Source organism: Coregonus clupeaformis, unplaced genomic scaffold (assembly GCF_020615455.1).
Source record: "Coregonus clupeaformis isolate EN_2021a unplaced genomic scaffold, ASM2061545v1 scaf0009, whole genome shotgun sequence".
Taxonomy (NCBI): Eukaryota; Metazoa; Chordata; class Actinopteri; order Salmoniformes; family Salmonidae; genus Coregonus; species Coregonus clupeaformis.
Genome location: NW_025533464.1, coordinates 803,726 through 814,930, shown reverse-complemented (window position 1 = coordinate 814,930; position 11,205 = coordinate 803,726). Strand labels below are relative to the sequence as shown.

Below are 11,205 nucleotides of genomic sequence, written 5' to 3'. Positions count from 1 at the left end.
AGATGCGATTCGCCACCTGGTTATCAGAAGGGGGAAAGGAGAAGATGAATTGTGTGTCGTCTGCGTAGCAATGGTAGGAGAGACCATGTGAGGATATGACAGAGCCAAGTGACTTATAGTCTAGTAGTATTAGTGAATGTATTAGCTATTGGCAGTGCAGTGTTTTCTATGAGTTTCCTCTATTAGGGAGTGTATTGGCTATTAACAGTGTGTGGGTTGACCTTTAACCTCTGAACTGTGACCTCTGTAGGGGAAGTCAGCTCTGTGGTCCCACCTGCTGCACTACCAGGCCAGAGAGGAGAAACTGGAGCAGCAGCAGGCAGAGTCACTGGGTAAGAACACACACATATACACACACACATACATATACACTTTACATTGTCCATTAATACACAACATTGACATAAAACACATGTCCTCAATGCATTCAGTCACACACTATCCATACCCAATGATCCCCTGAAATACTCAATTTGAAATTCAACTCATGTGTTTTAAAAGTAATCTACCGACCTTTCACACTCCAGTGGCATCTGATAGGTTTATTTTGAATTGGAGCGCTGCCAAGGCTGAGATGTGTGTGCTTCTTTCTCCCTCCCACAGTGTCAAACGGTCCAGAGAGACGAAAGTCTGAGTCGTCAATAGGGATGCCTTCACTGCGAGCGTCCGTCATACAGGATATGAGGTATGAATTACCTACCACTGTACCTGTACATTACGATGTGACATACAGTACCAGTCAAAGGTTTGGATACACCTACTCATTCAAGGGTTTTTCTTTATTTTTACTATTTTCTACATTATAGAATAATAGTGAAGACATCAAAACTATGAAATAACACATATAGAATCATGTAGTAACCAAAAAGGTGTTAACCCTCCCGTTGTCCTATGGTCAAAATGACCCGCCACTGTGTTGAACCAACTTTATTTAATTTTTATATTTTTTGGATCATTTGTGAGAAGGAGGCAGTGATACTTTCTTTAAAGTCTCACTGCCTCCTTCTCACAAATTAGCCCCAAAATATAAAAATTTAATAAAGTTGGTTCAACACAGTGGCGGGTCATTTTGATCCTAGGACAACGGGAGGGTTAAACAAATCAAAATATATTTTATATTTGAGATTCTTCAAATAGCCACCCTTTGCCTTGATGACAGCTTTGCACACTCTTGGCATTCTCTCATCCAGCTTCACCTAGAATGCTTTTCCAACAGTCTTGTAGGAGTTCCTACATATGCTGAGCACTTGTTGGCTGCTTTTCCTTCGCTCTGCTGTCCGACTCATCCCAAACTATCTCAATTGGGTTGAGGACGGGGGATTGTGGAGGCCAGGTCATCTGATGCAGCACTCCTTCACTCTCCTTCTTGGTCAAATAGCCCTTACACAGCCTGGAGGTGTGTTGGGTCATTTGTTGAAAAACAAATGATAGTCCCACTAAGCCCAAACCAGATGGGATGGTGTATCACTGCAGAATACTGTGGTAGCCATGCTGGTTAAGTGTGCCTTTAAAATTTGAAATAAATCACAGACAGTGTCACCAGCAAAGCACCCCCACACCATAACACCTCCTCCTCCATGCTTTATGGTGGGAACTACACATGCAGAGATCATCCGTCCACCCACACCGTGTCTTACAAAGACACGACGGTTGGAACCAAAAATCTCCAATTTGGCCCAAGTAGGTCTCTTCTTCTTATTGGTGTCCTTTAGTAGTGGTTTCTTTGCAGCAATTCGACCATGAAGGCCTGATTCACACAGTCCCCTCTGAACAGTTGATGTTGAGATGTGTCTGTGACTTGAACTCTGTGAAGCATTTATTTGGGCTGCAATTTCTGAGGCCGGTAACTCTAATGAACTTATCCTCTGCACCAGAGAGGTAACTCTGGGTCTTCCTTTCCTGTGGCGTTCCTCATGAGAGACAGTTTCATCATAGCGCTTGATGGTTTTTGTGACTGCACTTGAAGACATTTTATTAATGATGGACTGTCATTTCTCTTTGCTTATTTGAGCTGTTCTTGACATAATATGAACTTGGTCTTGTACCAAATAGGGCTATCTTCTGTATACCCCCCCTACCTTGTCACAACACAACTGAATGGCTCAAATGCATTAAGAAGGAAAGAAATTCCACAAAACTTTTAAGATGGCACACTTATTAATTGAAATACATTCCAGGTGACTACCTCATGAAGCTGGTTGAGAGAATGCCAAGAGTTTGCAAAGCTGTCATCAAGGCAAAGGGTGGATATTTGAAGAATCTCAAATCTAAAATATATTTTGATTTGTTTAACACTTTCTTGGTTACTACATGACTCCATATGTGTTATTTCGTAGTTTTGATGTCTTCACTATTTATTTTTATCACTATTATTCTACAATGTAAAAAATAGTAAAAATAAAGAAAAACCCTTGAATGAGTAGGTGTGTCCAAACTTTTGACTGGTAGCGTAGGTAGATGGTAATATCTCACAACTTTTTTGGTTATTCACTGTTATTTTTGTTATTCTTTTTTATTTTCTTACCTCATCACCTTCTCTCTCTCTGACTTTCTCTCCACACCCTACTCCCCCTTTCTCTCCTTCCCTCTCTCTGTCTCTCTCCCGCCCTCCCTTTCTCAGGCACATCCAGAGTATGGGGGAGATAAAGACGGATGTGGGCAGAGCGAGGGCCTGGATCCGTCTGTCTCTGGAGAAGAAGCTGCTCTCACAACACCTCAAACAGCTGCTGTCCCGCCAAGCCTTAACTAAGTAGGCAGGCATACACACACAATATTATTCACAGTGACCGTGTCTAAGCCATGGTTAATGTGTATTAAGTGTGTGTTGTGTTGTTTCCAGGAAGTTGTATAAGCGCTACGCCTTCCTACGCTGTGAGGAGGAGAAGGAGCAGTTCCTGTTTCACCTGCTCTCCCTCAACACCGTCGACTACTTCTGCTTCACCAGTGTCTTCACCACCATCAGTGAGTAGGACTTCAACATAACCACAATATGACCACAACTCAACCTCACTATGACCATAATATAACCACTAATTTACCACAACCTTTGCAAAACACAGTCATATCATAAGATGGTTGACTAATTCTACTTCACCAGTGCCATTATCAGTATCAGTCCACTATCAGTCCGCACACTAGCTAAAACAACTTAACCACAAGTCAACCACTTTATAACCAACCACGTTATAACCAACCACAAGTCAACCATAGCAAACCTTTCCACTCAACCACTGGGGAGAGGGTGGATGGTAGGCTTTGGATAGTCCTAATTGGTCTGCTTGCCTTGGCCTCTCACTGTTTTCCATGGAGCTTCATGTTAATGTAGATTTATAGGACTATAACTTGGATCAATGGCAGAGACTGTATTAACCTGAATAAAGCATGAGGCTATGTACATGTAATCAAAGATTGAAAGCAGGATTACATTATTCACATAGCAGTTTCCACTGAAGCAGCACCAGATAAGTTTCTCTCTTTTACACACATTCACTCACACACACACACGCACACACACACTCACACACTCACACACACACCACGACCACCAATAGCCCTGGGTTTGCTTTCTCCGAAACCCTTGCCTGCAGTTAGGGAAACTGGGATAATTTTTTTATAGTAAAATGAATACATTAATTATTACTCTAAAGCGGTGCAATCCACTGAAATCTCCCTGATTTAGTTTGTCCTAGTTAGTTTTATAGTACAATAGTTTTATAGTAAAATATATGAATAAATTGATTATTTCTGTGTTGCACTGAGAGGTACTGAAATACTATTTTTTTGTCCCTGCAGTGATCCCATACCGTGCCGTCATCATCCCCATCAAGAAGCTGAGCAACGCCATGACGACCTCCAACCCCTGGGTGTGTGTGTCGGGTGAGCTGGGCGACTCGGGCGTCAGGCAGATCACCAAGAACATCCTGGAGATGACCTTTGATGTGAGTCTGAACTATGACCCCACAGCCAGGGCCCGCACGCCTCCTCTCATGTCTCTGTGACGTTCTACTGCAACGTTATATCAGCATTGATTGATGGTTTTGCTGAGAACGTCACTGAGTCATTGTTAGGTGCCAACTGGGGTGAAGTGGATGGCTGATCTCTTTTTGTGGCATGAACTCACGCAGAAGACTCTGTATAACTCACTCTCTACCCTTCCATACTTACTACTAATCCCCTATCTCCTCATTCACTCGTTCAGTCATCCCTTCATTCATCTGTGTGTGACTATTTGATCTGATGCCTTCCACTCAGAGCCGGGGTTGATGAGTTAAAAGTTGGGTTCATGTAGCTGAATCCAGTAGATATTGGAAATATGCTTGAATAGTAGTTAACTCTATGAGATGCTGACAGGCACAGTGAGAGGATGGACCTAGACTTCCTGTTTTTCCTCTTTCCTACTTCCTCACAGGAAGTGCATGAATCTACCTGCTGAGCCTTTTTATAGTCTCTACCGTTCTGAGTGGTGCCGTGTTCACTAGTGTTGGGTGGTAGCTCTTAATGACTTTGTGAACAGTTTGGGTGATGGCTAACTCTTCAGTATAGCTTTGTAGAGCATCTCTCAATAGATGAGCTTTGTTACAAAGGTGGTGGTTGAATTGTTTAAATTCGTTTCCACTCAGTGATACTGTTGACTTGCACAGTTTCAGTGGTGGTTTGGGTACACACCTAGTTTGTAGCCTGGTGAAGGGTAGTCTACTAGAAACCAGCAACCCAATCCCATTCTCCCATCCATCCTCTCCCAGTCATGCTGTCCATCGTCCATCATGTCCTAACACATGTCTTCATCTCCCCCAGTCTGCTTTCAGGCCACACACTCACATCGACGCCATGTTCAAGGTTAGAAACGTCATCCCCCTCTCCCTCTCTCTCTCCCTCCAACTCCTCTCCACCGGACCCGGTTGGATCATCCCAGACTCAATGTTCACTGTGTACCATAGACTCCAGGGTCGTATTCATTGGGAACCAAACGGAAGAAAACTGACTGAAACAGGGGAGGGACTACCTGAAGTTGTCCAATAACAAACACTCCTTTTTCTGTTATCAGTTGCAAAACATTTTGCTACTGCGTGCCCTAATGAATATGACCCAGCTCTCTCTCTGGGTTGATGGCTTCATCAACGATGGGTTGGTCTGTGTACCGTCTGTTGGTTATAGTGTACTAATGGTGTTCTAGATTAATGAAGAGGTATGTGTTTGTCCTTGAATGCCACTTTGTGTAGTTTAGCATTACATTAACATTTCCTTGACATGATGTTATGCAAACATGTAATGCACCAGTAATACATATCACTCAATGCACCAAGCTCACCTTCAACTAAAAAGTTTAGAAAGGGGATGCAACTTTCTGCTAAGTGGCATTCAAGGGCATATTGTAGGAATACTCACCTGTCATTGGCTGTATATTGGTCTAATGTAAACTTTTAGTTGATCAATTGGATAGATGAGTAGGACTAGATTCGATAGAGGATTACACTGCATAGTTCTAGAATTAACAGTCATACTGTTGTTGTTAACAAATTATTTCTGAGTTATCATTGTGAATTTACATAGAAAAAACATGTAATGACATCTTGATGCTGATCTTTCTTTCTCTCTCTGTCACGCTCTCTCTCTTGTCTCTCTATAGTGTCAGAACCTGGGTAAGCTGACTACAGTCCAGTTGGGTCATGATAACTCTGGGCTGCTGGCTAAATGGCTGGTGGACTGTGTCATGGTCCGCAATGAGATCACAGGACACACCTACAAATTCCCGTGTGGGCGGTGGCTTGGTAAAGGCGTGGATGACGGCAGTCTGGAGCGCATTCTGATTGGTGAGCTGGCGTTGCCCAACGCAGATGAGGATTGTGGGAGAGGGTGTCGCACCCCCGACATGGAGCATTCGCCGGGTCAGACCAGACGCATCAGCATCACCTCGATGGGAGGACGCGGATACAGTGAGTAACACCCCAACATGACATGACATAGCATAACATACTGTAACATAACCAATACCTGATTTACATTACCACAGATGTTTTGACATAACTAAAGATATTCACTTTTTGTCTCTTCTCTCTCTTCTGTTGCAGAGCCCACCTCAGCTCAAATCCAGGAGGCCATCGGCGAGGCAGTGAACAGCATCTGCAAACACTTCCACAAGCCTGAGAAAGAGGTGTGTGTGTGTGTGAAGTAGAGAAAGTGCGAGACCGACTGAGAAAAAAAAAAAAAAAGCACCTGCTCCATGTTTTCCATTTAATCTGTTCATTTGACTTCAGACAGTGAAGGGCCTGTATAATAGGTTTTTGACTACTGCAGCACTCTCCTCATCTGGCAGGTTAATAGTCTCTGAGGTGATCTGTCTGGGAAAGATGTCAGGACAGAGAGCAGATGCTGTTTCTCTTTTCATTATAAACACTGAACTCATTCTAGTGCTTAACAATCCGCTCAACCCCCTGTCTGCACACTCTCTCTTTAAATATAATCTTATTCTCTCTGTAGAATTACTCTCTCTGTGCTCCCCTCCTGCTTCTCTCGCTCTCTCTCTCTTGCTCTCTCTCTCTCCCTCCCTCCCTCCCTCCCTCCCTCCCTCCCTCCCTCCCTCCCTCTCTGAGGTGGCAGCGTTCATTATGTGAGTCTGTTTTATGGGTCTGGTATAATGCTGTTTCTATTGAGGAAGTTCATGTAGTAATAGGAAATGGCTAAATGGCTGGCGTGGAGCCCCAGCCACTAACAGACCCCTGTTATAGGATAGATAGAGACCCCACACACCCCAGCCACGAGCTGTTCTCTCCCTTAACGTCAGACAGACGGTATCAGAGCATGTGGTCTGATACCAACAGGCTCAGAGACAGTTTCTATCTACAAGCCATCAGACTGTTGAACACTTGAACTGGACTGACCACCTGCTCTGATTCTCCACACCTTAGCACACATCACAACTGCTGCTACCAGACTCTTATTATACTGGTCAATTTATACACTTGACCCCCATCCCCCCCTTCTCCAATACACGTGTAAATATTGTGCTATAAATTGTTCCTTCCTGTAATGCTAAAATGTTAATTATATTCTACTGCCATTTACTTTATGTTCATATTCTTATTTGTTACTATTTCTTATTGTTGTTGCATTGTTGAGAAGGAACCTGCAAGTAAGCATTTCGTTGGACGATGTATACCATGCGTATCCCGTTTATACGACAATTACAACTTGAAACTGAAACAAGTCTAAACCCCTGGAGGGAACCATTAATTCAGCATCTACATTAGTTTAACTGGAGGAATAGTATAGCATTAGCCGTAGCTAATTTAAGTGCCTTCAGAGGAAAAAGGCCTTTATAGTGCAGTATAGATGCTCTCCACTGTCACACGCTGGTTAACTCTGTGAGAGGGAATAGGAGAACAGTGTTGTTTAATCCTTTGAGGAGAATAAAAGGAATGTTATGTTGAACATTTTCGCTGTTTCTAATTGATGCTTCAAAAGGGTAGTGTTTGTTGTTTGAGAATCAACAATTGGTACCTTTTTAGTCTCAAATGTTAATGAAATGACGCTAAATCTCTCTTTCTGAATCTCTCCCTCTCTCTTTCTTCCCTCCCTCCCTTGCCCTCCTTCTCTCCAGAGGGGCAGTCTGACCATCCTGCTGTGTGGTGAGGTTGGTCTGGTCGGGGCTCTGGAGCAGTTCTTCCACAACGGCTTCAAGTCCGCCCGCCTCTTCCAGAAGACTGTCTTTGTCTGGGACTTTGTGGGTGAGTGGCCTACCTACACACCGTTGGCTCCATCTAGTGGAATAATCTAGAAATACCACTTCTTTCTCCCTACGTATGATACATTGAGATGGATTGAGGGGTTATTCTTCTTCTATGAAGGTGCTTTGGGGCACCCTCTATCCATCTTTATAGTATGATTATAGGTCTAGGTGATAGACTTTCCTCTAGTGGTGAAAACTAGGATATTGCATACTGTACTTCCCCAATGGAAATAAAAGAACCCTGTAGGTAGCTGCTTCAGCTGTCATATGAAACGGCTGCTTCATCCTTTTATTAATATTCATATCACAGCTTTTCACTGATATGAATGTTAAGGATATGAGGAGATGATGGTTTCCATAGAGCACTTTACTTGCAGAGATCAAAGGTTCAAATATAATAGAGGGAGAAAAAGAGTGAACCCCTGTAGACTAGACCATACTCTTTTAGCTGTAGCTCGACCAATCAAATGTATTTATAAAAGCTATTTTTAGCAGTTGTTACAAAGTGCATCTACAGTAGACCCTACCTCCACGTCCCCTCCCCTCTTCCTCTTCTCCTCCTCTGCCCCCACCTCCCTAACATATCTCCTCCTCTCCCCCCTACAGAGAAGGCGGTGGCTTACATGGAGTCAGCGGACCAGATGGGGGACATGCAGGAGACGGCTGAGCCCCTGGGCCTGACCTGTGTTTATCTCTGTCGCTATGTCAGTGCCATCAACTCCTCGCCCAGGAACATTGGCAAGGACGGCAAGTTCCAGCTGCTCGTCTGCCTCGGAGCCAGGTGAGGGCGCCACTCACACACAGTGAGACCGAGATGGGGCTGCGGAACTGAGCTGTACATGGGTACATACATGGGTCCATTAGTTATTGGGGTGCATACATCCCCTCGAGTTACTTCAGACACACGGAGACAGATGCATGGGGCTGCATCTGGCCCTTCTGGTGATATTGAGACCCAAGAAACTGGCCTAGGGTCAGTATTGTTGTGTGGCTCACAATGGTAAAGCCCAGGATTGAGGTTACGAAAGCTGATTTCAAGTTGTTATTGGCACAAAGCATCCAGAGGGCTGTATTGGGAATCAACATCACACTTCTGAAAAGTCTCATTGGTGACATTGAACCAACTGTTTAGAAAACATAGTACTAATTGTCTCCTCCCTCTCTCTCTCTCCCTCTCTCTGCAGAGATCGTCTGCTGATTCAGTGGCTCCCTCTGTTGGTGGAGTGTCCAGTGATCCAGCGAATGTATGAGGAGTCTGCTCTGCTGCGGGACCGCACCATGGTCAACGCTCTCATCGCTGTCCTGCAGACCCTCCATGACTTCCCCATCACTCTGGAGGCCTCGCTCATCAAGGGTATCGACCTTTAACCACTACGACACAGCCTGCTGGGAAACCACCCAGCCCAGGACTACATTATCCACAACCCCTTGCTCTGTTCCCTTTTGCCCTTTCACTGTCGCCATCGTCGCGGCCTGCTTCAGCTGATTCGCTCTGGGAAAAGTCCCCTTTTAGGCAGGAAGTAGGAAGTGAAGACTGAGGACTTTATAAAAAGACAAGAGACGGTTCGCTACCAAAGCAATCGATTCCACTGCTGCAGAGCAGAAGCTTGGGCTTTGGATCGTTGATGAGTGATGATGCAGTATTATTATTACCTAGCTTGTGGTTTTGAAAAATATCCTTTTTGACATTTAATAAGAAGGGACTGTTTTTAAAGAAAACCTGTGGATGTTCCCACATGTGCTAGATGTGTGTAGCCCACTGTAGGTAGCTCTTCAATGGACACTTTTAGCCTGTGTGATGGAGATCCTATCTTTGCCTGTGTTCTATCTCTCTGTGTCTGCTGGATCCTGCTCCAACTTCAGCTAGTGTTAGCATTAGCAAGCATGCCTGTGGGTCATAGTAGGCCAGGAAAAAGGAAACCAAAACAGAAAGTGACTGTTTGCTCCTGCTGCCTCACCATAGTCTCTGCACTGGGAATATATGTGGGTAAAACTTCATCATTTGGACAACAATGGTCAAGGAAAACGGGACTCATCTGCTTTCAGCACTACACTGAGTTGTGTGCAATGCAGCTTTTTGACACATTCCAGACACACCTACTGTGTTGGACTGGACCTTTGCTCTGTTTTGTGATTGGGGCGGCAGGTAGCTTAGTGGGTAAGAGCGTTGTGCCAGTAACCGAAAGGTCGCTGGTTCTAATCCCCGAGCCGACTAGGTGAAAAATCTGTCGATGTGCCCTTAAGCAAGGCACTTAACCCTAATTGCTCCTGTAAGTCACTCTGGATAAGAGCGTCTGCTAAATGACATAAATGTAAATATAAATGTAAAATCTTGGTGGACACAACCACTGTGCTGGATTGGAGAGGTCTTTCCTAGGGGGACAGGGGCTTTTCTAGGATTGCATGGACATTCCAACCAAATTACAGGCATTGACCTGACCCTATTTCAAACTGTGTGTGTGCGTGTGTGTGTATGTACAGAGTGTACAAAACATTAAGAACACCTTCCTAATATTGAGATTCAGGGCACCTCCCCCTTTTTCCCTCAGAACAGCCTGAATTCGTCAAGGCATGGACTCAACAAGGTGTCAAGTGTTCCACATGGATGCTGGCCCATGTTGACTCCTATGCTTCCCACAGTTGTGACAAGTTGGCTGAATGTCCTTTGGGTGGTGGACCATTTTTGAGACACACGGGATACTGTTGAGCGTGAAAAACCCAGCAGCGTTGCAGTTCTTGACACAAACCGATGCGCCTGGCACCTACTCCCATACCCCGTTCAAAGGCACTTAAATATTTTGTCTCGCCCATTCACCCTCTGAATGGCACACATACACAATCCATGTCTCAATTGTCTCAAGGCTTGAAAATCATTATTTAACCTGTCTCCTGCCCTTCATCTACACTGATTTGAAGTGGATTTAACAAGTGACATCATAGCTTTCATCTGGATTCACCTGGTCAGTCTGTCATGGAAAGTGTTTTGTACACTCAGTGTATGTGTGCTCTCCTAATGTTCTTTTTATATTAGAAATCGTAATGGTCAATGTATTCAATTTCATCCTGGTTTCTGTCATGCACAGTTCTTGTGTGTGTGTGTGATCTGTGTGATTGTTGATCTCAAATGGACACTTCAGAACAGTTTCCTAATCTTGAAAAGCATTACTTTGTGTGGTATTGAAATGTTCCAGCCCCTAATTCAATGTGACACATGTGAAATACACTGGAATATAAAACAATTGCAATAAGAACCTAAACATGCAACCCCTAATTATGTATTTATCATAAATGCCTCAAACCTTCCAATGATAAGTGGTTATTTTCTGGTGAGTATTAACTCCTTCTGGGAGTATTTCTAACTGGTTGTATTTTTCAATATAAATAGATCTGTTGCCACTTTTTAAATCAATCCTTGATGAACATGTTCTTTAAATTTCTGTAACAACAGGTGTAAATATGGCGTTTAAGCATGTGCAGTA

The 11,205-nt window shown here is 43.9% G+C and overlaps 1 protein-coding gene across 9 annotated transcripts in view; it reads left to right on the top strand.

Annotated features, from left to right (window-relative positions):
* The window catches only part of LOC121575713 (DENN domain-containing protein 5B-like), a 64,139-nt gene extending 54,209 nt beyond the window's left edge, over window positions 1-9,930 (top strand). For 5 of the 9 annotated variants that reach the window (XM_045212359.1, XM_045212358.1, XM_041889000.2 and 2 more), the window contains 10 exons: window positions 251-332; window positions 604-685; window positions 2,621-2,749; window positions 2,840-2,961; window positions 3,793-3,938; window positions 5,627-5,933; window positions 6,069-6,151; window positions 7,598-7,724; window positions 8,333-8,507; window positions 8,911-9,930. In XM_045212359.1, coding sequence (XP_045068294.1) covers window positions 251-332; window positions 604-685; window positions 2,621-2,749; window positions 2,840-2,961; window positions 3,793-3,938; window positions 5,627-5,933; window positions 6,069-6,151; window positions 7,598-7,724; window positions 8,333-8,507; window positions 8,911-9,094 — 1,437 coding nt within the window. In that variant the 3' untranslated portion in view covers window positions 9,095-9,930. Of the gene's footprint in view, window positions 1-250; window positions 333-603; window positions 686-2,620; window positions 2,750-2,839; window positions 2,962-3,792; window positions 3,939-4,794; window positions 4,837-5,626; window positions 5,934-6,068; window positions 6,152-7,597; window positions 7,725-8,332; window positions 8,508-8,910 lie in introns of all 9 variants that reach the window. The other 4 variants (XM_045212355.1, XM_045212353.1, XM_045212356.1 and 1 more) reach the window with 1 other exon arrangement.
* The last annotated feature ends 1,275 nt before the right edge of the window (window positions 9,931-11,205 follow it).